Source organism: Microtus oregoni, unplaced genomic scaffold, assembly GCF_018167655.1.
Source record: "Microtus oregoni isolate MIOR12 unplaced genomic scaffold, Mior012 000006F_ref0000085, whole genome shotgun sequence".
NCBI classification, from domain to species: Eukaryota; Metazoa; Chordata; class Mammalia; order Rodentia; family Cricetidae; genus Microtus; species Microtus oregoni.
In genome coordinates, this window is record NW_024543065.1 from 36047940 (window position 1) to 36075885 (window position 27946).

At 36.4% G+C, this 27946-nt stretch overlaps 1 protein-coding gene across 4 annotated transcripts in view; it reads left to right on the forward strand.

Moving 5' to 3' along the window:
* Positions 1-27946, forward strand: part of Ascc3 (activating signal cointegrator 1 complex subunit 3) — a 302434-nt gene that overhangs the window by 48204 nt on the left and 226284 nt on the right. For 3 of the 4 annotated variants that reach the window (XM_041653682.1, XM_041653681.1, XM_041653683.1), the window contains exons 5-8: positions 14781-14901; positions 23530-23734; positions 24574-24715; positions 25621-25746. In XM_041653682.1, coding sequence (XP_041509616.1) covers positions 14781-14901; positions 23530-23734; positions 24574-24715; positions 25621-25746 — 594 coding nt within the window. Of the gene's footprint in view, positions 1-5124; positions 5143-14780; positions 14902-23529; positions 23735-24573; positions 24716-25620; positions 25747-27946 lie in introns of those variants that run through there. The other variant, XM_041653684.1, reaches the window with a different exon arrangement.

The following is a 27946-nucleotide window of genomic DNA, read 5'->3' on the forward strand; positions in this document are numbered from 1 at the left end:
GCTACAAATGAAACTTTTGTGCATGTTTTTTTTTAAAGAATGATTGTAAGGTTTTAATATACTTATCCCTAATATTTCTTAGATTGACGTCTATTATTTAGGAACTTTTAGAACATTGGTTTTGTAATGTTATATTTAACAATACACCATTTCCTTCTAGTTTACATATAATAAATAACAATTTTGAGGAAATTCTATAGTTTCTTGCTCTCTGTGTGTTGTCCAGTTGTGGGTCTCTATGTAGACTATCAGCTGCAAAGAGAAGCTTCTCTATTGAAGGTCGAGAGATGCCTTAGTCTATGTGCATATTGATAGGTCATTAGGAGTTGGCTTAATTCTTTGTCCATTTAACAGAATAATAATTGGATATTCTCTCTTAGCATCTATGATCTTTCTAGCCATAGGTTTTTGGCTCAATAGTAGTGCTAGATAGGGCCTTTAGCTGTGGAAGAGGTCTTCAGTCCAGCCAGAAAGTGTTTTTTTTACTCCCATGACATTTGTGTTATCATTGGGCATGTCTTGCCAGTTGTTATTGTAACTCATAGGATTCATAATTGGGTAAGATCAATGATTATCTTTTACTTTTGATAACATTCAGGATACCCATTGCTATGTAGAATTTTGAATACTATACCCCCTGCTCCAGAGATTCAGGGATCATCGGGAGAGAGGTACTAGAAAGAGGCCAGAGTGGGAGGATAACTAAAAAGACACAGCTATACACAAAGACCTATGTAATCCTAAACCAGACAGGAGGATCTCAACATCAAGAGGAGAGTTGACCATTAATATTTACTGTTAATTTTTGTTTCCTTTTATGACATTATAATATATGTTATCATTTGTTAATCAGGTTGGGAGTTTAGTCTTCACTGTTAATACTGCCCTTATTGGGATTGATTTTGGTCTAATTGTCAATTCTCTAGTTAGTTTGTTTTTCTTTTTAAAAAGAATTTTATTTTGAATTTAAAGTGTGTGTGTGTGTGTGTGTGTGTGTGTGTGCTTATGCATGTGCTCGCACTTGCTCAGAGAGAGGCATATAAGGCAGAAGGAGATGGGCTTACCATATTCAGTCTGAGGATTCATGGAGACAGGATGTTGCCCACTTTGGTCTGAGGATTTGGTAGAGGTAAAAGGCCTCTCTAGTGGGTGGCTCTTACTTCTTTGTTCTTTCAGCATGTACCCTGATATATAACTCCTGGTTTTTATTATTAAGACCTACCGCATGTACTGGCTTTGTGGGAGCCTAGTCTGTTTGGATGCTCACATTCCTAGACCTGGATGGAGTGGGGAGGACCTTGGACTTCCCACAGGGCAGGGAACCCTGACTGCTCTTTGGACTGGAGAGGGAGGGAGAGGGGGATGGGGAGAGGGGGAGTAAAATGGGAGGAGGGGAGGAGGTGGAAATGTCCCAATGAGGAGCAGAAGGAGGGAGAACATGAGCAAAGAAGTCAGGACCACAAGGGGTGCACCCACCCACGGAGACAGTGGGGCTGATCTATTGGGAGCTCACCAAGGCCAGCTGGACTGTGACTGAAAAAGCAGGGGATAAAACCGGACTCTCTGAATATGTCGGACAATGAGGGCTACTGAGAAGCCAAGGACAATGGCACTGGGTTTTGATCCTACTTCATGTTCTGGCTTTGTGGGAGCCTAGCCAGTTTGGATGTTCACCTTCCTAGACCAGGATGGAGTGGGGAAGACTTTGGACTTTCCACAGGGCAGGGAACCCTGACTGCTCTTTGGACTGGAGAGGGAGGGGGAGAGGAGTGGGGGAGGGGGAGAGGAGTGGGAAGGGAAATGGGAGGCTGGGAGGAGGCAGAATTTTTTTTTTCAATAAAAAAAATATAAAAAAGAACAAAAAAAAAAGACCAATTAGAATTATTCTCACTGCGGTATTTATTATATCTTCACTAAATCTCAGATCCTGCAGTTTAGTCTTTCATTGGTAGCTGCATTCTTCTGTTAATAAAACTTCTTTGATAGATTTCTCTGTGTACTCATAGCTAACCTCTCCCTCTTTCCTTTTTAATTTGGTGACCCCGGAACTTGAGCAGTGATCCAGACAACTATCCCTTTGCAAACAGTAGTCAGTGCCAAGTTAGTTTGAATAGTGCAGATCTTGAATGAGGAGTGCACCTGGTCTTGAAGTGGATAGATGTGCCAGGTGTTACAGAAAACATAATTTTGGGTTGTTGTTAAATCTGATAGCAGCTTATCCCAAAACTCTGCTAAGATTCTGTGGGAGTTACAAAAGCCTTATATTCAGAACAGAATAGGTTTTTGTTTGTTTGTCTTGTCAATCACTGGAACTTTAGAGTGTTATTAAGATGTGATAGACTCTGTACCATTATTCCATGTTCTTGCATTAGAAATTAGTTTCCTAGTACACTAGTGGTTTCCTAAAATGGTTTTTGTCTAAAAAATTTCTTACTAAAATTTGCCATATGTGATCAACACAGTTTGGATTGAGTAACTGAGTGACTAAGAATACGTAAGGATAGCTCTGGTAGGGTTAAATAGAAGAAATGAGCTCATGTTAAAATTCCACAGAATTTAAGACTTGAGAGAATTTAAAGAGTATACCATACTGTATATAGAGTGTTTTCTGTTATAGTTTGCGTGTATGTGTGTGTATGTATGTGTGTACGTGTGTGTTGTATTGGAGATTATGATATAGTTATGTATTGTGTTATCCCTTCCCTCTACCCACTCTCCTCTTTGTGTATAAAGTTCTTTAATACTGTCCTTGATCTTTGAGGCATGGCTGTGGCTAGCAATAATCCAAAATAATCATTTAAACATTTTATAAAAATGTTATGAATATAGAGATTATATAGGTAGGGAATGAATAAAATGGGAAACTATATTATATCAATTGACACACACCGTATTCATATATTGAAATATGGTGACCTCCATTAAATTGTACAAAGAATAATATGAAAAATTAAATTCTCAGACGATGAATTTTTCAACCTTAAGCAATATTTAAATTATTCTCAGCATTTGAAGGAATTGTGGCCTATAAACACCTTTTTGTAGCATTATTGATACAATTTTTCATATATTTAAAGTGTATAAATCATGAGTTCTCATATATGCACAGATTCATGCAATTATAGCATTTGTTTTCCTACTTTTAAGTCATCTAAAAAGAAATCTGAGACCTTTGTCCTTTTACATTTCACTTCCAACATCTTTAACTTTAATTATTCACTAATCAATTTGTCTCCTAGAGATTTCCCTATTTTGGACATTTCACATAAAAGGAATCATGCAGTACAATTTGAGTGATTTCTTTTTTTAAATATTTATTTATTTATTATGTATACTATTATGTATACAATATTCTGTCTGTGTGTATGCCTGAAGGCCAGAAGAGGGCACCAGACCTCATTACAGATGGTTGTGAGCCATCATGTGGTTGCTGGGAATTGAACTCAGGACCTTTGGAAGAGCAGGCAATACTCTTAACCACTGAGCCATCTCTCCAGCCCTTGAGTGATTTCTTATGCTTAAGAGAATGTTTTCAAAGTTTCTGCTGTGTTCTACTTCAGTGCTTTTATAACTATTCTATTTTGTGTGTGTTTGTGTGTGTGCGTACGCACATGCATACCACCCTTTGTTTATTTATTCATCATTTGATAAACTTTTGTATGATCGTTACTTTCTGACTGTGCAGAGTAACAGCATTTATGTACATATTTTCTTTGTATTTTAATTTACTTTTCTTGTATATATACAAAGTGTAATTGTAAAGTTCTAAAATATTTTTAAGCCTTCTTTTCTAAGGAACCAGGAAATTGTTTCCACAGTGGCTGCATAGCATATGAAGATTTCATATTTTCCACATACTTAACAATACTTGGAGTTTTCACTTTTTAGTCTTTCTATTTGGTGTCAAGTGGTAGGCCATTATGATTTGATTTGTGTTTTCCTCAGGCTATGTCATATAAAGTGTCGTCATGCTTAGTAGATATTGGCATGTATTTCATAGAGAAACTTAAATGCTTCATGTTTTTGTTTTATTACTCTGCATTATGCTTTCTTTATATGTTGTGGACAAAAGTATCTTGTCAGTTGTGTATTTTGAAATATTATTTTCATTATAGTCCATATCTTTTTACTATCTTGAATGTTTTCTTGGAAGCATGGACTTGCCTTATTTATTTTCAATGTAGTATTTAAGCATCCTTTCTCTGAAGATTTATTTAGGTTTTCTTTTAAGAGTTTTATAGTTTTAGATTTGAAGGCATTTAGTCCATTGATTCATTTTGAGTTAGTTTTTGTTTGCAATTTGGGCTCCTTCTTCCTGACCTTCCCCTTCTCTCTCCTTTCTGCTCTTCTCGTCCCTCTTTTCTCTGGCTATTTTGTTGTTGCTTATGGAAAGACTATTTTTTTTCTCTTGCCTTAACACTCTTTAGAAATCAATTCATGAGGCATTTTATTGTTTTTGTTTTGTCTTCTTTGTTCTGTACTCTGACTTCTGCTCAACATTATCTTTATCCTTGTGCCAGTGTGGCATACTTTTGGTCTTTATTACTTTGTTTTGAGTCTAGAAATAGGGACCTACACTGTTCTTATCACCCTCGTCCCATGATTGTTTTCACTATTCTGGGTTTCTTCCAAATTCATATGAATTTTAGTCTACTTGCTATTTTCTAAAAGGAAGCCATCAGGGATTTTAGGAGAGATTGTATTGAACCTAAGGATTAATATTGGTTGTATTAAAAATCTTAATATTACATATTCTGGTTCATAGATGTTGATTTGTAAATTTATTTAGGATTTTAGGTTCTTTCAGTTGTATTTTATTGTTTCAGTGGGAAAGTCTTAGTTTTCCTTTTTAAGAAAATTTATTCCTAAGTAAATTTTGATGACATTGTAGAAGGAATTGCTTCCTCAATATCTTTTTCAGATTATTCAGCTTCAGTACAGGATACAGTTGAATTTTATATATGATCTTCCCTTGTGAAATTTTGAAGACAGAGTAGTTCCCACAGCATTTCTCTAGGCAAGATTGTGTCCTCTGTGAATAAAACACTTTTGTTTCTTCTCTTTCTATTTAGATGTCCTCTGTATCTTTTTCTTGCCTAAATGCCCTGGCTAGAACCTCCCCTACAGTGTTGAATATAAGTGGTGAGTTGAGACTTTCTTGTCTTATTTCTGCTCTTCATGGCTAAGCTCTTATTTCACTGTTATGAAATGATATTATAGTTAGCTGTGAGTTTTCTTAGGTTACCTCTATGAAGCTGTAGAACTCACTTTATTATAGTTGCTGGAGTATTTTTTATTTACAAAAGAATAAAATTGTCTTTTCCTCATCTGTTTAACTAATTGCACAGTTTGTTTTAATTTCATTGATAAGGTATCATATTGGTTGGTTTTTTTTTTCTGTTGAGTCAGCCTTGTATTGCTGGTATTGATTTCAGTCCATCATGATGTCTATCATCTGTTATCTGTCTATTGATTTAATCTAAGTTGAAACATTTGAATATGTTATTGGGTTTATTTTGAAAGTATTTCATAGATATTCTGTTCCCGTATTTCTAAGTCATTGACCTATAGTTTTCTTGTTAAACATTTGTTTTTGGTATTACTAGTATTGGCTTTGAAAAATCAGTGTAGAAATGTTTTTGTGTTTGTATTTTGTGCATTTGTTAAGAACTGGTGTTAACCTTTTAAAAAGATTTAGTAGAAGTCATGAGTAGAATTTAATTTCTTCATATATTGGTTTACTACCATAGAATTCTGAACCTGGACTTGGTGTTGACTGGTTTGGTCACTAATCATCCTTTCCCTTGGTACAAGTCTATATAGATGATCTGTAAGATTTTGAGTTAGTTTTTGGACATTATATCTTTGTTAAATTGGGGGTCCTCTCTGTGTGCTGTGATTACCATTAATGAATAAAGAAACTGCTTTGGCAGAACTTAGGTAGGAAGGGAAAACTAAGCTGAATGCTGGGAGAAAGAAGGGCAGAGTCAGAGAGAGAAGCCCTGGAGCCACCACCAGAGATAGATGTGGTGAAACTTTGCTGGTAGGCCATGACTTCGTGGTGATGCACAGATGAATAGAAATGGGTTAAATTAATATGTAAGAGTTAGCCATTAACAAGCTAGAGCTAATGAGCCAATGCAGTGTTTTAATTAATACAGTTTCTGTGGGATTATTTCAGAGCTATGTTGCTGGGAACCAACAGTCGGCGCCCTCCTCCAACACTTTGTCATATAAAATATATTTCAGTCATTTTCCCCCTTTATTAAATCTAGGTAAAGTTTTAAAGTTCTTGGTTTTCTTGATTCTCTCTATTGCTTGTCTGTGCTCTAGTTCATTTTTGTTCAGTGCTTATTATTTCCTTTTTCTGGTATCTTAAGGTTGAAAATGAAATTCTTGACTTGGGTGCTCTTTTTTTGTTTTGCTTTGTTTTGTTTTGTTTTCTCGAGACAGGGTTTCTCTGTAGCTTTGGTGCCCGTCCTGGAACTAGCTCTTGTAGACCAGGCTGGCCTCGAACTCCCAGAGACTTGGGTGCTTTTTAAAAGGGAATGTATGGCCATAAATTTCCTTTTAAGTCCTGTTTTAACTACATTAAATAAAATTTGGTCTGCATTTACTCTTTGACTTTTTCAATCCTGTGAACTTGATAATACCTACCTCCAACTATCTTACTTGTATTTGCATCCTGAAGTGTATGTTTATATTTTCATAACTTTTTTGACCAATTGCTTATTACTGTTTATTTATCACACATTTGAAAATTCTTTAGGTTTTGTCTGATAGATTTCTAGCTTTATTTAATTATGTTTACTAAACATAGTTTGGATTATTTCTCTTTGAAATACCCTGTGGCTTATGTTGGAACTTGTCATATGAACTGTCGCGGGAAACATTTAATTCATATTTGAAAAGAAAGTATGTTCTTCTCTTGTCATATGATCTGTTAGATAGAACCCTGTTAGACTTAGTTGGTTTGTAGTATTGACCAAATAGCTGTTTTCTTATTAATATTCTGCCTCGACTAAAAAGAGCACCATTGTGGAACATGTGGTACTATAATTAGACTATTGATGTTTATCCTCCCTGTTACTGTGCGTACCACTGAACATAAGTAAGAATTATACCTTTAATATGTACTTGGAATGTCTCCTCCTCCTCTTCTTTTTTAATATAACTGAGAAAGGGCTTATTGTAAAAGGATCACCCTGACTACTGACTAGGTACAGATATATTTGCTAACTATTGCTGATCACTTATGTGGTATATACTATTGCAAACATTTTAATTAATTGGTTGTGAAACTTCTGGTTGTTTGATTCCTTGCATGACAGTGAATGCACTGTCAGGAGCAATATACTACAGTTTGAGTGTGGGTTGTCTCCAGAAGTTCAAGTGGTAACAGTTGTGTCACCAGGGCAATGCTGTTGTGAGGTAAAGACTATGGCAGGTCTGTAGGTATTGAGAGAACTCTTAAAGAAGAGTATGGGTGTAGTAATATGAGCGGCGGGGCTGCATCCCCAGCACCCCAGCAGCCTGGCTAGCTTATGCTCCGAAATAACAACACACAAACTGTATTCATTTAAACACTGCTTGGCCCTTTAGCTCTAGCCCTTACAGGCTAATTCTCACATCCCGATCAACCCATCTCTAATAATCTGTGAGCACCGGTCTTACCGGGAAAGGTTCAGCATGTCTAACCTGGCGGCTTGCTTCATTGCGTGCGTCTGCCTGGGAGAGCGGAGCATGGCATCTCTCTGAGGCGTCTGCTCCCGAGAGGAGAGCTGTGGAGTCTGAGCTCACTTCCTCTTCCTCCCAGCGTTCTGTTCTGTTTACTCCTCCCACCTATCTTCTAACCAATGAGAGCCAAGCAGTTTCTTTTTATTTAACCAATGACCTTCCTCCATCATATGGGAGCCCATACATGTCTCACTGTCTGTCTCAATGATCTGGATCATGGTGACAGTGTCTTGTCCTATGGAATCCTTTTGTAATGTACTACTTTTATTGGATGCCAATATTATAGTGCTACTAGAATTGTGAGAGAAAACAAATTCTTTCCCTTCCTAAGTTAGTAGCCCTAGATTTTGTGCAAAGTAATATGATACTTGTGCTCACAGGTATCATTTAGACTGGAGTGTGTGGGGTCATTGAGTCCTCAGCTATACAGTGTGAAGTCCCTGTGGTCACCTGCATGGCTGTATACCTGAAATTCCAGTAAATATGTTTGTTGGAGGGGAGAGCAGAATACATGAATGGCCTTCCCTGATCCATAGATGAAATCTAGGAAATTAGAAACAGGAAAAGCAATAGAGATGCGATCAGAGATATCTCAAAAGCTATGGATAGTTTTACAGTTAGTACTCAGAGGAAAAATCAGTCGCTTTGGAAAGAAAATCATCAGTCCCTAGATTCATGTAAGATGTAATGATTAAGAAACTCTTTTCTCATGAGAGGACATTAAGAAGTTGAAGCTTTCAATATTTTGTTCAAAAGCAAATTAATAGATATTATTAAAACATATCTTATAAGAAGGCATTCTAATCTCTTCTTCGAAAGTTGGTTATGATCATAGAAACAGTCTTCATGGTATTCATGAATAGCTTCTACTAAGGTGGGTACTTATTATTCTTAATGCAAAGTAAGCATTTCACATATATTTTGGAAAGTGTTTTTTTTTTATTTTCTTGGTACATTCCCAATAAAGCTAGACTATTTTCTGTGTGAATGTATTTTTGATTTTAGTGCCCACTGTTTCTTATATGTTTATGCAGTTGCTATTTCTTTATAGATCTCTAAAGAAATATTGGAATGCTTAGTAAGTTCTCGGTATTTTACAGGGTGCTTATTAGTTGCTTCTTGTAGCATGACACAAACATGGATCCTTTGTTAATTTTTCAAAAATTTATTTTATATTCCTACTGAAGTTTCCCCTTCTATCTCTCTTCCTACTCCCCCTATTTGCCTCTTCTTCCCCCATCCACTCCCCATTTCTATTCAGAAAAGGACAAGACTCCCATGGACATTTGTAGGAGAAGGGCCCACTTGTTTGTCCTGACTGCCTGGTTAGCTTAGCCCCGAAATAACCACACAGAGACTGTATTAATTAAATCACAGCTTGGCCCATTAGCTCTAGTTTCTTATTGGTTAATTCTTACATCTTAATTTAGCCCATTTCTATTAATCTGTGTATCGCCATGTGGCAGTAGCTTGCCAGGTAAAATTTCCAGCGTCTGTCTCAGGCGGATCTATGGCATCCCTCCGACTCTTTCCTTCTCCCAGCATTCAGTTCTGTCTTCCGCTTACCTAAGTTCTGCCCTATCAACAGGCCAAGGCAGTTTCTTTATTCATTAATCAATGAATGCAACACATGGACAAAAGGACCTCCTACACCAGATATTGACAATATCAAGTTGTAGTAAGACTAAGCACTTCCCCTTGTATTAAGACTGGAAAAGGCAACCCAGTGAGGAGTAGAGTTCCAAAAGGCCCCAAAAGAGTCAGAGACAGTCCCTACTCCCACTGTTAGGAGTCCCACAAGAATAAGCTACATAACTGTCACATTATGCAGAGGGCTGAGGTCAGTTCCATGTAGGCTCCAAGTCTCTGTGAGCCCCTATGAGTCTAGGTTAGTTGTTTCTCTGGGTTTTCTTATGATTTCCTTGACCCCTCTAGCTCCTACAATCCTTTCTTCCCCTTTTCTGCAGGATTCTCCAAGTCTGCCCAATGTTGGCAGTGGATCTATGTATCTCTTTCCACTAGTTGCTGGATGAAGTCTCTCTGATGACTATTGAGCTAGGCGCCTATCTATGAGTATAGCAGAATATCATTAGGCATCATTACATTGACATTTTTTCCCAGGCTGTTTGGTTTTATCATAGATTTCTGGGCCATCAGCTTCAGTGTCAAGGGTGCACTCACTCTCCTGTCTTGGGTCACAGGCTGGGCCAGTCATTGGTTGGCTCCTCTCTGTTTCGATCTGCACTCCATTTTTTAAATTGGACTATTTTTTATGTCAATATTCTTGAGGTTTTTTTAATTTATTTTGGAGATCAACCCTCTGCCACATGTAGGGATGGTGAAGCTCTTTTCCCATTCTGGAGACCGCTGTATCCTTTGCCTTACAAAGAAGTTTTTAGTTTCATGAGGTCCCATTTCTTAACTGTCAATCTTCATATTTATGTTATTGGTGGTTTAGTAAGGAAGCTCTATCCTGTGCCAATAATGTATTTAAGACTCTTGTCACTTTCTCTTCTATGAGGATTGGTGTATCAGGATTTATTTTGAGGTCTTTTATCCACTTGGACTTGAGTTTTATACAAGGTGATAGATATGGATCTATTTGCATTCTTCTACATGCTGACATTCAGTTAGATCAATACCATTTGTTGAAAGTGCTTTCTTTCTTCCATTGTATAATTTTGGCTTCTTTATTGAGAATTAGATGTCCATAAGTGTGTGGATTTACCTCTGACCCTTCTATTTGATTCCATTGATCCAAGTGTCTGCTTTTATGCCAGTAACGTGTTCTTTTTTATTACTATACCTCTGTAGTAGAGCTTGAAATCTAGGATGGTGATACCTCTGAAAGTTCTTTTATTGTATAGGATGGTTTTAGCTATTCTGGGTTTTTGATTTTTCCATATGAAGTTGAATATTGTTCTTTCAAGCTCTGTAACCCTGGTCTACAAGAGCTAGTTCCAGGACAGGCTCCAAAGCTACAGAGAAACCGTGTCTCGAAAAACCCAAAAAAAATAAAAAAAATTGTGTTGGTGTTTTAATGGGGGTTGCTTTGAATTCGTAAATTGCTTTTGGAAAGATAGTACTATTTTACAATATTATTCTTTCCAATTCATGAGTCTGGGAGGTCTATCTATCTTCTGATATCCTGTGAAATTTTTGTTTTCAGAGATTTGAAGTTTATGCCATATGGGTTCTTCACTTGCTTGGTTAGAATAATGCAAAATATTTTATATTATTTTAGCTATTGTGAGGGATGTTGGTTCTCTGATTTTTTTTTCTCAGCCCTTTTATTGTTTGTATATAGGAGGGCTACTTTTTTTTCAGTTAATCATATATTCAGTCACTTCACAAAAGGTGTTTATCTGCTGTAGGAGTTTCCTGGTTGAATTTTTTTTGGGGGGGGGGGTTGCTTATGTATACTATCATTTGACCTGGTAATAATTTCTTCCTTTCCAATTTGTATTCCCTTTTAATTTCTTTTGCTTGCCTTATTGTTCTAGCTAGACAGCCTTGTCTTGTTTCTGAAGATCAGAAAAACAAAACAGCCAAGCCACTAGAGAGCTCTTACCTCTATGAAACCTTCAGATTGAAAGAGCTAGTTTCTATCTCATCTTGGTTTATATTCCTCTTTAGTGTTGGTATTAAAGCTGTGCACCACCACCACCTAACCTCTATGTCTAACTAGTGTAGCTGCTGAGATTAAAAGTGTATGCCACCCTGCCTGGCCTGTATGACTGACCATTGTGGCTGTTTTGTGTTCTGATCTTCAGGCAAGCTTTATTTATTAAAATACAAATTAAATGTCATTCCTGGAAGTGGTGAAAAAGAGAGTTGGGACTGTTGGAGTTATATTGGACTGGCAAAGGCAGGTTTGGGGGCAATGTTAACTGGGTTCAGGATGCTAGCCTGATCTCTGGGAGAAGCAGATATGGGGCCTGGAATCAGGTAGCAGGAATCCTGTGTGATTATTTATTTGTTTGTTTGTTTATTGCAGCCCAACTGCTTCCTCCTTCTAATTCTCCGCATCCCATTAATTTTTCCTTCGTCATTTGTCTGTTTTCAGCTTTTTATATGTCGGTATTTCTTTCAGTTACTTAGAATTATTATGAGGATTTAGTTATATTTCTTATTCTTGCATGCTAACCATTTTCAGGATGTCCAGATAGCCCATAAAGTTTTAAAAGTCCTAGCAGCTGTCATTATCAACAACAAAAAACCCGATTTATTTTCTGTCCAGGGGACCTTGCTATGTAATCCAGGCTCTCCTGAAATCAGTGATGACTTCTTAGTTCTGTGTTTTAGACATAACCCTACCTGATACTGCTAGTTAGACAGTGTATCTCTGTTCGTGCATATCACGATAGTTTTCTGTAAAATACTCCAATTGTGTTCAGATTCAGAGAGTTATCGCTTCAAAGTTTGCTTTTCTATTATCTGTATAACCTTGGATATGAAGGCGTAAGTCACAAACAATGCCACACCAATTCGGGGTTATGATTATTAGGGTGGTATTTATTTAAAGGGGAAAAAACTTACAGATCACTGTCCCAGGCAACAGCCCTCTACGCAACCAGGAAAGGAGTCTAGTCGCAGGCGGAGCAGGAAGTGAAGAGAGAGAGGAGAGGGAAGTGGCCGCTTTTTTAAAGGGAGAGAAACCACGCCCCAGTGGGCTGGTACCTCAGCGGTGATAGGCTGGAGGAGTGGGAGGACCTCCCGCAACACCTCCCCCTTTTGTTTAAATAAGAGAGTTCTAAACCTACTATGAAATTATATACAATAAGTACAAATATCCTATTCTAACTAGCTTAGGTCTTGTATAATAAATAACTTGGCCAAGTCATGAGAGAAAGTAACTACATTTATATAGTCTTCAACCCCATCGAAGATCTGAGAAGGGACATAATGTTACCTGGGTAATTAGGAAGTTCAGTAAAACAACTTCCAAAACATGCAACAAATTACAGAGACAACTAGCTACCTGGGCAATCACCCAAAGTCACATTAGCAGCGTTGAAACAACCAACTTTGGCTAAGGCCTAACATAACTGACATACCATTTTCTAAGGCAAGCAACTTTTCAAAACTATCTTACCCTGTCTTGGCAGGATATGACAGTCCTGTTTTATCCATTGATGCATGCTCTGTATCTTTGTCAGTTGTTGAGGTATGGGCATTTCTTTGCCCAAACGCCAGTTCTGCCAAAAAGAAAGGCTCCAGGTGGAGTGTCTTTGGTGTTCAACATTCTCTCGGGAATAGAGTGGTGTTGCCAGGAGCAGTTGTGTCTCACTACCACAAAATTCTGAGTTAGATTAAAGGCCATTTTCTACAGCTCTTTGAAGAAGTTGAAGATTATCTATCTATACTGAGTATAATCTCTATATATCTAAAGAACCTGATTAGTCTATTATAAATGACAAACTTAGATGACTATTAGTCTATATAATTCTCAATATCTATCTAACTTAAAGACTAAGACAATAAACGACTGTGAAACAAATGAGGACAATGACCTCCATATATAAACAATGTACAAATATACATTGCAGTAGGTAAATATATATCAATACACAATCATTATATAAGTATCTTAATCAGAGGTAGAAATGTACACTGCAATGTGGTAAATATATACAATATATATATATATATATCTCAATACAATATATGTCAATACATAAAAAATGTTTTAAACAGAGGTAGAAACATGCATGCGTACAATAGTCAATATAATTTAACTTTGTATCAATATACAAGAATCTATACCAATGTATTTGTCTAAAAACAGTAACTCACAATTACAAATCTATTATCCCATCATCCCTCTTTTTTTTTTTAAATTTATTTATGATGCATACAATATTCTGTCTGTGTGCATGTCTGCAGGCCAGAAGAGGGCACCAGACCTCTTTACAGATGGTTGTGAGCCACCATGTGGTTGCTGGGAATTGAACTCAGGACCTTTGGAAGAACAGGCAATGCTCTTAACCACTGAGCCATCTCTCCAGCCCTATACAGATGTAAATTTCCTAAGTTTAGGTTTTATAAAATCAAGTAATGTTAGTACTTGAATTTGAAATGTTTGTTAGGCCAGATCTTGTAGATCTGCTAATCATAGTTTTGACATATAATAAATGTTTGTATACTGTTGATACCTTTAGAGTTGATAAGACAGGATCATTCTTCAAATTCATATTGTTTTATTTTCCTTTTGCTTATATAACTTCATTAAACAGCAAAAATACTTTATATTTAATAAATCATATATACTCAGCATAAGTTTTTGTCTTATGATTTTATATATGGATTCTATAATAACAGAATTTGACTAATGTAACTTCCTAACATGGGAGTGTAGAGTGTAACATTTTGAAAAAGAAATAGTGTATGTATGTCATTTCAGCTCATACTTGAGGAAGACTGAATCCTTTCTAGAAGATGCTTGCTATATATTGAGCTAGTTGAAGGCTCTGAACCCTAACATTTGTTTTTCTTCCATGTCTGAAACCAAATTGATTTTTGACAATTTCTGCATAGGCAAGTAATATTTGCATGAGAACTTTTCTGAACTGTGTTTCAGAGTACAGATTTGTTCGATAAATACCTGTAAAATTTGTTTACCAATCATAATTGATTTAAATATTCTAACCTATTTTTAATTCTAAAATGACAGCTGTTATAGTAAACTTTTGTGTAGCTAGTAATATACAGTCTATGTAAAGGCCAGAAAAATGTTGGAAAGTAAATTAAGTTTTAGAATCTCATTGATTATACCAGAGAAAATTTAAGAATAATAATTTATTCTGTGATGAAGTTACATATTCGAATTATAGTTGTTTTAAAAATCATGATCTTTAAGTATGTAATAATAAGTAGTTTTTATACAGGTTCTGGACATTCTTTGCCATGTAGATAGAGAATTTTCTTTTACAAGTTGATTTCTTTTTTAAATATTGTGTACTGCATATGATTAGTTTGACCTCATCATTTTGTTGAAAGGGGTGTTAATGAGTAAAAGTTCATTTTGTTATTTTCTTTAAAAGCTTTTTGAGTTGCTGGGACCTGAAGGACTCGATCTGATTGAGAAGCTTCTCCAGAACAGAATTACAATTGTAGATCGATTTCTTAATTCCTCAAATGATCATAAGCTTCAGGTGCTTCAAGGTAAGAATTCGGTAGTAATTTCAGCTTATATTTAAACCTTCGTATACACTAGTTACTAACTGGACTTAGTGAATTATTTGAAAAACATGAAGTTTGGAATGGGGTATGTTGGAAGGCTATGGAGGAAGATGGAGGGGAGTAATGGCTAGATATGGTCATATTTATTTATAGCTCTATGAAATTCAAAAATAATGTGTTTTAAAAAAGATTTGTTGACTAATGAACCTTTGAGACAAAGCAGACCATAAAACATACATAAATGACACAAATAGGATATATTAGTGTTTGGACATAGCATTTTGGGGGGTGGGGCGGCTGGCATCTTAAGCAATATGGAAGAATTTTTTTAAAAGCATGAATACATATATTATTTACTATGTGCCCAGTAGTATTATAGCTTGCTTACAATTTTTATTTTAAACATTTTCAAGCTTGTTAAATTATAATACAGTAGATTCTTGAAATACTTGACATGTACTTATGTAGTTTTACCTCTCATTAGCATTTTGTTCCATTATTCGTTACACACACACACACACACACACATACACGCGCGTGCGCACATACACACACACACACAAGAGAGGAAGGTGGGAAGGGAGAGAGAGAGAGGAGAGAAAAGACAACAAGAACACTGTTTAAGCCTTTTCCTTATCAAGCTTAAGAAACTGTGTAGCTCGGGGCAATACCCTGTAGCTCTTATGAGTACAGGTAAGAACACTGACAGTCACCCTTACAACTGCTATGCTACTATCACACTTAGAAGTGGAACGCCATGTATTGTTTGTATTTAAACTTCCCCCAGATTAGGGACAATTGGATAAGAAACAAAAAAATAAAATAAAAGCTACCTGAGGTATCTTGTCCATAGGGCTGCCAGACTCAGGTTTCAAATAGCAAAGTAAAAATGAAATTTCTTGAAACTTTTAATCAAATTTTCCTTGCCAGCCTTATTAACTGGGATTTTTTTTAAAAAAATAATAAGACTATATGGAATTATATACTTTTAATGTCCATTCATGTTGCCTGCGTTATGCTTACTTTCTATTTATGTCATTTCATTTTTTTCCCCTGGTGATGTCACTAAAAAGGACTGATGGAAACAGCCTTGATTTAAAGCCAAAATTACTTATGAATCTTCTCTAATCCTTATAAATGTTCTTAGAAGGCTGGGATAGCATTACTATTGTTAGAAACTTGGTCCTCCCTGCGATTTTCTTCTCTGACATCATAGGCTCCTCTCTTTCCTGCAGTAAATACAAAATCATGCATCTTAGAGATCACCTATTCACCATTAGTAGCGAAGAGTATTTAGGCAAAGTTCTGTTACATTGCATTTTTTGCTGTTTGCTTAAGCAGTAGGATTGCAGCAGCAGCAACAGAACCTGTTTACTGAAGTCTTTTTTTTTTTATTGAGAAAAGGAAAAAAAAAGTTTCCCCCTCCTCCCAGCCTCCCATTTCCCTCCCCCTCCTCCCACCCTTCTCCCCCTCCCCCCCACTCCTCTCTCCCTCCTCTCCAGTCCAAAGAGCAGTCAGGGTTCCCTGCCCTGTGGAAAGTACAAGGTCCACCCACCTCCTTCCATGTCTAGGAAGGTGAACATTCAAACTGGCTAGGCTCCCACAAAGCCAGAACATGAAGTAGGATCAAAACCCTGTGCCATTGTCCTTGGCTTCTCATCATCCCTCATTGTTCGCCATGTTCAGAGAGTCCGGTTTTATCCCATGCTTTTTCAGTCATAGTCCAGCTGGCCTTGGTGAGCTCCCAATAGATCAGCCCCACTGTCTCAGTGGGTGGGTGCACCCCTCGTGGTCCTGACTTCCTTTCTCATCTTCTCCCTCCTTCTGCTCCTCATTGGGACCTTGGGAGCTCAGTCCAGTGCTCCAGTGTGGGTCTCTGTCTCTATCTCCATCCTATGGAGATATACAAGATATCCGTCAGTATTGCTATAGGATAGGGTCATTTCAGGTTCCCTATCCTCAGCTGCCCAAGGAACTAACTGGGGACATCGCCTTGGGCTCGTGAGAGCCACTCTAGGTTCAAGTCTCTTGCCAGCCCTAAGGTGGCTCCCTTAACTAAGAATTGTGCTTCCGTGCTCCTCTATCCAGCCTTCCTTTATCCCAATCATCCTGTTTCCCCAAGTTCCCCCATCTTCCCATTCTCACTTTTCTCTCCCCATCTCCCCTTACCCCCAACCCACCCCACCCCCAAGATCCCACTTTCCTCCCCGGCAATTTTGTCTACTTCCCATAGGCAAGAGGATAACTATATGTTTTTCCTTGGGTACACCTTCTTATTTAGCTTCTTTAGGTTCACCAATTGTAGACTCCGTGACCCTTATTTATGGCTAGAAACCAATTATGAGTGAGTACATCCCATATTCATCTTTTAGGGTCTGGGTTACTTCACTCAGGATAGTGTTTTCTATTTCCATCCATTTGCATGCAAAATTCGAGAAGTCATTGTTTTTTACTGCAGCGTAGTACTCGACTGTGTATATATTCCACACTTTATTCATCCATTCTTCCATTGAAGGACATCTAGGTTGTTTCCAGGATCTGGCTATTACAAATAATATTGCTATGAACATAGTTGAACAAATGCTTTTGTCATATGATCGGGCATCTCTTGGGTATATTCCCAAGAGAGGTATGGCTGGGTCCAGGGTTAGGTTGATCCCAAATTTCCTGAGAAACCGAAACACTGATTTCCAAAGTGGTTGCACAAGATTGCATTCCCACCAGCAATGGATGAGTGTACCCCTTCCTCCAGAGCCTCTCCAGCAAAGGCTATCATTGGTGTTTTGATTTTAGCCATTCTGACAGGTGTAAGATGATATCTCAAAGTTGTTTTGATTTGCATTTCCCTGATTGCTAATGAGGTTGAGCATGACCTTAAGTGTCTTTTAGCCATTTGAACTTCTTCTGTTGAGAATTCTCTGTTCAGTTCAGTGCCCCATTTTTTAATTGGGTTAATTAGCATTTTAAAGTCCAGTTTCTTGAGTTCTTTATATATTTTGGAGATCAGACCTTTGTCTGTTGCGGGGTTGGTGAAGATCTTCTCCCAGTCAGTAGGTTGCCTTTGTGACTTAGTGACAGTGTCCTTTGCTTTACAGAAGCTTCTCAGTTTTAGTAGGTCCCATTTATTCAATGTTGCCCTTAATGTCTGTGCTGCTGGGGTTATACCTAGGAAGCAATCTTCTGTGCCCATCTGTTGTAGGGTACTTCCCACTTTCTCTTCTATCAGGTTCAGTGTGTTCGGACTGATATTGAGGTCTTTAATCCATTTGGACTTGAGTTTTGTGCATGGTGATATAGATATGGGTCTATTTTCATTCTTCTACAGGTTGACATCCAGTTGTGCCAGCACAATTTGTTGAAGAAGCTCTCTTTTTTCCATTGTATACTTTTAGCTCCTTTATTGAAAATGAGGTGTTCTTAGGTTTGTGGGTTAAAATCCGGGTCTTCTATAGGATTCCATTGGTCGACTTCTCTGTTTTTATGCCAGTACCACACTGTTTTCATTACTTTAGCTCTGTAATAGAGTTTGAAGTCAGGGATGGTAATGCCTCCAGAAGATCCTTTATTATATAGGATTGTTTTGGCTATCCTGGGTTTTTTGTTTTTCCATATAAAGTTGATTATTGTCCTCTCAAGATCTGTGAAGTCTTTTTTTCTTTTGCAATTCTCACTGTGAGTTTCTGATGGCACAGGATTTAAGCTATGAAATCTCAAGTCCATCATCAGGTTATCATAATGGCCTAAGTTGGAGTTGGAAAAACTGATTCTAAGGATAGTTAGATTTGATTCTAAACTTGGATTCTACTTCACCCACTGTGGTGGTTTGAATGTATTTGGCCCCCATAAGTTCATAGGGAGTGGCACAATTAGGAGGTGTGGCTTTGTTGGGGGTGGGTTTAGTCTTATTGGAGAAAATATGTCACTAAAGGGGCAGGCTTTGATGTTTCTTAGACCCAGAAACCACCCTATGAGTCATTCGCTTTGCTGTTGCCTCTGAGTCAAGATGTAGGAGTCTCAGCTCCTGCCGAATGTCTGTCTGCCTGTAGGCTGACAAGGTCCCAGCCCTGAAGATAATGGACTGAAGCTCTGAAACTGTAAGGGAGCCACCCCAAGTAAATGTTTTCTTTATAAGAGGTGCTGTGGTCATGGTGTCTCTTCACAGCAAGAAAAACCTAAGATACCCACAAAACATTCAGTTCCAGGCCAAACATATAAATGTGAAATAAAACTGTGAACCTTCATTTTAACATTGATTTAAGACCAATTTAAGTGGTATTGAAAACCATGAATCACGTAATTTAAATCTCAAAATTTAAACAATTACAAGGATTACATCAAAACCAACATTTTACAGTTGCCCTTTTAAGGCTTTATCAGGGGTAATATTTTAAATAGTAAATGGTTAATTGACACCCATAGCCAAGTAATACCTAATTTAGAGGAGGGATTTTTATTGCTATATGAGAACTACGTTTAAGCTTGTAGGTGTTTTATATAAACCAGATATCACAGGTTTTAAAAATTTGTTACCTTTACTATTTCTTATAGAGAATTGATGGCTTGTATCCATAATAAAAGTTCTACATCATTTCTGTCTCAGTCTAGTTCCATTTGAGAAAATTTATTTCTACTCTGGATGAAAATTTTGTTTTTTGCACTAAACTTAGTACAGGCTTTATAAAACACTCCAGAAGCTTTTACTATGGACTATCTTTATAAAACTGCCACTGTTTCTAATATAGAATTTTGTTTTAAAAGAAATAGATTTGCAAGAATTTTTCTGCAGTGTCTTAAGGGAAGTTAAGGAGGCATCTCCATAATTATAAGATCATAAAGGTAGTGTTCAGATTCTCCAAAGCAGAAATTTTTAAGAATGTTTTATCTTTTATTATATCAAATCTGTGGACAAAGATTCCAAAACAGAGAAGGAGGAGTCCAGTCACATCACCAGCTGCTCCGCCCATCCCGTAGGGAATCAGCTCTCTGCTGCTGCACTATAACTTCATGACCTCCGTTCATCAAGGGCCAAGGGGAACCAAGATGTAGCTCTGCCAATTACCTCATTGTCCCAGAGGGAGCACATGACCCTTACCCTCAGTTCTTATCTGATCATGTACCCAAAGAAGACCATGCCCATAGGGGTAAGTCACCCCAATACCATTGACCTATAGGACTGAATTGTTATAACAGTTCTCCATGCTGGCCCTGAATATAAGATCTGCACTGATAAATTGTAGGCAGCTCCGTGTTGCACTGTGCAGCCTGAGTCCACCTAGAATGACTATAACCATTTGGACATGTACATTCCCACAAAAAATTAAACCAAGGAACAATGTATTTTAACCTTGTAAATCGTGTTTCATTTATGCCTTTTCAGTTCTTTCAAAATGCTGGGAATGCTTCAATTTTGGAAACATTGATTTGAGTGGATAGAAGTAATTTAACCAACTACCATTATATCTGGAACTAAGAAATGTACCTTTCAATAAAATTAATAAAATCCAAAATAAAAGATTAATAGACACTTGGATATTTGAAATTTAGCAATTTGGTCTTTTATGAGACACTCTGAGCTCTTAACATACATGGAAGAGCTAAATTCACACTCCCCTGACCACAAGGATTCTATTCACATACTGGAGGACACCAGCAGGATTTAAGAACAATTAAACCCTCTTTATTTGTAAACTGTTTTTTCATAAGTAGTAGTATTTTATACTTCAATCCTGAAATTTATAAGTTCTGAAAAGTTTGTGTTATCTTGGTTAGTATTCTAAATGTTACTACCAACATATACATTAATTATAGTTTCACAGTTTTTAAAAGCTGTAGTGTGTCAAAGAGTAGTTAGTAATCCCAGTTATGATCCTATTTTATTCTCATTTTCATATTTTGTTTTATAATGATAACATAGAAGGAATGTGCTTTTTAGTCAACACTAAATATTAATTTTTTTCAGTGCTGGATATTGAACTTAGGGCTTCACACATGCTCTGCAAGAATTCTATCATTGAGCTCCTTTCCTAGTCCCAAAACAAAATTTAAATTGTTCATAAGTGTATTTGAGATACACTTATGTATCTGACCAGAAATGTTTTCTACTCTTCTCGCATGGCTTTTACTTTTATTCTTTGTAGGATAGTTGTTCATGTTGCTTCTATTTATAACTAGGTATATTCTTGAACATTTTCCTTATTTTAGTAGAAAACTTTATCTTGAATATTTTTAATTGACATAATTTTTATTGATTCTTGGGAGTTAATACATCAGGCACTGCAATCTCACTCATTTCCTTGTCCTTCCATGTCCATCCACCATCCTTGTAGCCTGCCCCCACCAAAGAAGATTTCAAAAGAAAAGAAAGAAAAAAAAAACACTTCACGCCTCCATCTTTTTCTCCTCTCCATCACGTACTCATTTTGTAGTGGCCTTGACCTGCAGCGTGTCATGCAGTATATCCTTTTGCCTAAATAGCTTTCCTCGCAAATATTCATTACAATGAGTTATTGGTCTCATTCAAGGCCTCTGGCTTCTGGTACACCCTCAGTACTGGACCCTCACTGAAACTTCTCTCAGACAACATGGCAACCATTCCTCAGAACCAGTTAGTTAGTCCCTTCACGTATTCCAACAGCTCACAGATGGGGTAGATGTTGGGGGGGGGGGGGCAACTCCCAAGTCCTGGATGTGGATCTGGGTATAAAGTCATTAATTCAGTTAAACAGTATAATTTAAGAGGAAATCATGTTTATAATAATTCACAGGTAAAAATACACAATAGAATGGGGATATTTCATGAGCTAATCATACTACATTAAGAGCAGTGGGGATCCCCCCACAGCCATTCACATTATGCCAGATACCAGGCAAAAATGGCAGTGACAAACATGTAAAGGCATAGTAGTTGCAAGAGGCATTCTGGAGCCGAAGCCCTTGGGGCCTCCTGTATCAGTGCCTTACATTCTGGTAAGCCAAACTCCTGAAGCTTAATTGCCACCTGCTGCTCCTCCGACGTGACCATTGGTAGCTCATCTTTGAAGACTATACATGATTCTTTTCTAGCATAATATGGTTTTAAAAAAACATAAATTTCTATTTTACTCTTGAGTAACATTATATGTGATAGTTGTTATTGCGGTTATTTATTTTGTTTCTGCTTGTCTGTCTTTACAGATAGCATAACTAAAAACAAAACAAAACACAAAAACCATACATTGAAATAAGAGGATGTCATTTTGCAGACAATTTCACTTTTAGCTCTCAGTACATGTGAAAGCTTTCACAATCTGGATTTTTTGGCATTGAAAGTTAATTACAAATTATATGCTATTGCGTAGAAAGAAAGGTGTATGAGACAAACAGAACAAAATTTTTGTTAGAGACATAAAATTTTAGTTTATTATAGGTCAAAGTCTTTTTTTATGCTTTTGAAACATACGTTTTAATGCTAATAGAGCCACATTTTAGGAGATTATTTTATGTGATTGAGAATTAAAAAGGTTTACTCTAAGTTATGTAAGGGTGCAGTGTGTGAGAAGTTTTAAGATTTGACTAAGAATAAATTTGAACCACATTTTACTGTCTTGGTGCTTTGTTTAATACCTTCCCTGTTCTAATTTGAATTTTTGCCATTTGATAAAATACGTTGTACCTGCGCTCTGTTGAGAGTACAGATAAGTATCATTTGGTATTGTCTTCCTAGCCTCGTTGTGCTGAGTTCTCAATATTTTAAATACTTACTGACGTTGACTCCTTTCTGTTAGTTCCTTCAGGACTGTAGGGACTCAGAAAGACTTTAAACACAAAAGGTATGGAGTGGTGGTGGCACGTACCTTTAATCCCTGTACTCGGGAAACAGAGACAAGTGGATTTCTGTGAGTTCAAGGCCAGCCTGGTCTACAATGCAGATGCAAGGGCAGCCAGGATTGATACATAGAGAAACCCAGTCTCAAAAAACCAAACCAACCAACCAAATAAATAAATAAATAGCCACAGAAGGCAATCCTGTTGAAAAACATCCTGAATACTGAGGTGACTACACACAAACTTAACTCATACTTTATAAACAGTACGCTTTGGTTGATCTAGTTCTGCGTTTCTATAAGAAGGTGGACAGTAATGTTGTTTTGACCACTGTCTGTGGATATATCCTGAGCTGTGAAAAGTAGTAAATGTATGATAACCTAGAATAGCAAGGGTAATTACTTAGAGGAAAGTTGTATTTAATATATAACATTATTATTATTTTATCACAGAAATAGTAAATTAATTAAAAATTGATAATTATATATTTGAAATTATGAACAAATTATTATAAAATATGAAATTTAATTTTTGTCATTTTGATGTTATATGAAAAGTTAAATGATCCCAGTATCCCTTACAGTATCGAATCATTAAAAAGAAACTTTTGCTGATTTTTCTTAAGTTACTATGTAATACTATGTAGATACCATGTTTTTAATGTTTTAAAAATATGTAATTGAGTAAATCAACTATAAAAAGTGAGTTGTTAGAGAATTGGATTTTGTTATGTGTTTGTGATGGAAAAAATGGTTTTCATGAAGGTCATATCTGAGATTTATAATTCATTATATTTTTTAATTACAGATAGTTGTAAAAAACTTTTAGGCGAGAATGCCAAGCCTAATTATGGATGTCAAGTCACTATTCAGTCTGAACAAGAAAAACAGTTAATGAAATTGTATCGCCGTGAAGAAAAAAGGATTTCCAGACAAAAAAAGACTGGAGAAGATGGGGAGGTTTCTGGGGAAGGACTTTTGTCCTTTGATCCTAAGGAACTCCGGATACACAGGTAGTAAAAGTCAGATGCTGAAAACATGCAAGTGGTGTGATTTTACTTGTAATTTGTCCTTTAGTTTTTTTGGTTTTGTTTGTTTTTGGATTTTTCGAGACAGGGTTTCTCTGTAGCCTTTTGGTTCCTGTCCTGGAACTAGCTCTTGTAGACCAGGCTGGCCTCGAACTCACAGAGATCTGCCTGCCTCTGCCTCCCAAGTGCTGGGATTAAAGGCGTGCGCCGCCACCGCCCGGCTTGTCCTTTAGTTTTTTAGTAATTTGGTGATTCTCTTACAACCTTGCTTTCTATGACAAAATAAAACAATCACTCTTTAATTAGTGCAAGTCTTGATTGAATTCATATAAGGGAAACATTTCATTTATAGAGGTGGGCTAGTCTAAGTTGCCCAGTATACACTTTTCAGTTAAGTTACATTAATGCTACATGGATATAGTTTTACATGTTTTTGTTTTCAATTTAATGATATGTTATTTCCTTGTTATTTAAAAGTTAAAAAATGAAAATGATTTAAGTATTTGTTTAAATTTGCAGTTTTGAACCTGTGGGTCTCCCCTCTGTTGTCAACCCCTTGGCAAACCTCTATCTCCAAAACATTTACATTGCTATTCATAACAGTAGCAAAATTACAGTTAAAAAGTAGCAACTGGATACTTAAAACATATTTATTTCTCCTAAGACTTCTAGGTTGCTAATATCTCCCTTTGTAGTTGAAGTTCTCGCTTTTTAATGGAGTACCTAGAATAACTATCATAATGGCTTCGTTTAGGTGTATGATTTTATTTTTAATGTAATAGTGTCAAATTTGACTTTTTATTTATCTACCTTTATATTTATAGAGAACAGGCACTTCTGAATGCTAGAAGTGCTCCAATTCTGGGCAGACAGAGAGACATGGAAGTTGAAAAAATCCATTATCCCCATGTTTATGATTCCCAGGCTAAGGCTCGAGAAACATCAGCATTCATTGCTGGTGCCAAGGTATGTCATTGTAATATCATCACTTTTGGAAACAGGTATTTTCTGAGGAAATGCCTGCATAGATTTTTCCTGTGTCCTTGACTATATTACCATTGGATACAGTATGCTAAATTATATATTAAAATAATAGGAAGAAGGAATATTGCAGTATATCTTTTAGGTTCCTGAAATATATTTAAATTTGTTTTGTATTTTAATAAATTTAAAAATGATCAGTATCTAGAACATACTCACTTTTTTGATTGTTTCAGTTTGTATTTATGAATTGTATCCATTGTATCATTGACTGGTTAAACTTAGACTGTTACATATTTTTCTGGTTATGAGAGAACATTTGTGCTCAAGAATACTGTGTAGCTAGTGTGTTCTTTTTTTTTTTTTTTAAGAAAGCTTTATTTGGGATTTCACTATTTAACAAGGTAAAGTCCCGCCTTTTAATCTACAGGATCTAGGGCAGTTCCTCAAAAACCACCATTAAGAGCCTTACTGTAATCATGCTAGTGGGTAATGGTTACAAACACCCTTGTCCGGTCTTACCTCCTGAAGTATATTTTAGATCTTTGTGAACCATGAATTGAAAATAAGGGATAGCCTTTGCTGAAGAAGGGGAGAGGCTTGCAGCTGAGAAGGGCCTAGGAGGCTTCATTTTGGCTAGTGTGTTCTTTCAGTTCATTACCTTAATGTGCTCTGTGTATCATATGAGATACCCGCTTCCTGAATGTCTGTAGGTGTAGTTCATGTTTATTTTTCTCTCATTTAGATTTATTTCCTTTATATTAGCTGGATTTATTTGTCAGTACTTTGTTATAAAGCCAGTAACATTTTGTCATCATCTCTAATTTAACTAAAATCTTACCAGATCAGTTGTTTTTATTTTATTGGAATTTTATTTTTGATGCTTATAGATGATTTTACCAGAAGGAATTCAAAGAGAGAATACCAAGCTGTATGAAGAAGTACGGATCCCTTATAGTGAGCCAATGCCAGTTGGCTTTGAGGAAAAGCCAGTTTATATCCAAGACTTAGATGAGGTAAGATGAGCTTTTGAGTATGGAAGTTATCATTGGCCAATGATAGTTAGGAATATAGATAGATAACTGGTTGCTTAAGAAGTAAATTGGAGTGTAAATGGTGAAAATGGATACATTCCTTTCTTCATACACCAAACACTTTCATATATGCCTTTGCATTACATTTGTTTATCTTTTGTTCATTTTGGTCACTACAGCTAAATTTTTATGTGTATGCGTTCATGTGTGTGTATATGCACATTTGGGTACAAGTGTTTTCCTCACTTGCCCAAGCTAAACAATAGTTGTGTGCTTCTGTGCCATTTTATTTTAAATGTAGGTTCTGGGTATCCAAACTCATGCTTCTTTAGTAAGCGTGTACTGTCTTAGCCATCTTCTCTGCCCTTCTGTTATGGAATATTATTTTAAGCCATGTTACATTTGTTTATGCTGTGGAACATTTGTTTAAGGAGGTAAAGATGTGTTGCTTTTGTATATGCTGCATTTGTTTAACTCTGTGAAGCTGTGATTCTTTGCTGTATAAAACACCTGATGGTCTAATAAAAAGCTGAATGGCCAGTAGTGAGGCAGGAGAAAGATAGGCAGGGATGCCAGGCAGAGAGACTATATAAAGGAAAACTCTGGAAGAAGGAGCAAGATAGAACAAGAAGAGGAGGATGTTAGGGGCCAGCCGCCCAGTCAGCCACAGAGTAAAAGTGAAAGTAACATATACAGAAGAGAAAGATAAAATCCCAGAGGCAGAAGGTAGATGCTGTAATTTAAGGAAAACTGCTTAGAAACAAGCCAAACTAAGGTCAGACATTTATAATTCATAAGCCTCTCTGTGTATGATTAATCTGGGAACTGGTTGTCGGTCCCCCAAAAGAGTAAAGAATTATAAAAAAGAATCAGCAGCACCCTTCAGCTGATTGTTTTTTAAAATTAAATCATATGAGCTTACTTAAATATTTTAAAGGTGTGATATATTATATTGATATATCAAATGATCATCATATATAATAAAGTATCTTTCTTGCTTGGGTGAACAAAGTCTAAGTTCTTTTTCTATAACTTGATTATTGAGAAAGTTTAAACCTTGTAGAATGTTTCTGAATAGCATATTTGTATCAGCATTTACTTTATTTCAAAGTAAAGTATCACTTAATGTGTCCGTAGTATTTAATCTGTTCCATTGTGAGGATACAGTTGCTTGAGGTATGAAAGATAGCTTTTGGTTAAAAACACTTCCTGCTCTTTCAGAGGTCAGGGGTTCATTTGCAGCACCCACATGGAGGTTCACAACTGCCTGTAACTCCAGTTCTAGAGGATCTAATGCCCGTTTGGTCTCTGTGGGTACTAAGCACACGTGATGCACATACATACATGTTGGCAGTCATATAACATAAAGATCTTAAAGATATGTATGCATGTGTATAATTGAAGAGAAAGAGAACATGAATTTGAGAGGGATTGAATGGAGTGGGGACATGAGAGGAGTTGGGTGGAAATGATACAATTATATTTTAATTAAAATGAACTAGAAAGAAATAAAAATTTTGATTAATTCTTTTTAATTAATAACAAAACTGTAACTGCTTCTTTTTAATATGTAAGTAGTATATAGATATTCAGAAGTATCAAATACAGGCAAATCAGAAGAGGAGCATAAAGTAACAAAATATACCTACAGAATGACCAAAATTCTTTCAATATACACTTACATTTGTGTCTTTTTAAATGGAATTATATCATACACAAATACATACCTGCACATGAAGAAGGATGCTTAAAAAAAATCCCACGCTAGCTTAAAATTGAGAATTATAGACGGTTATTTATTTATGGGTAGACTCACAATTCAGAATCCTCAGCTGGAATGGAGAACAGAAACCATATCCCCCACCCAGAAAAGAGGCGGGACGCATGATTTACATAGGCCTAAATAGTTTAAGAGGCCATGCCCCAGTGGGTGGGTAACTACTGGCTATAGGATTTCCTACAGCATACATATGCTGGAATACTTTCTCTGTGTCAGCTGTTCTTTCTGCTTTATCATTTCTTTAATTATTATACAACGTTCCATTTTATGTTTTTATTACTCTTAAATTAGTTTCTTAAAATTGCAAATTTTAGGTTGTTTTATACAATAAGGCTTTATAGTAGAACAGAGTTCTTATAACAACTTGTATGATGGTTTTCATCCTGTATGTCAGGATTGCCT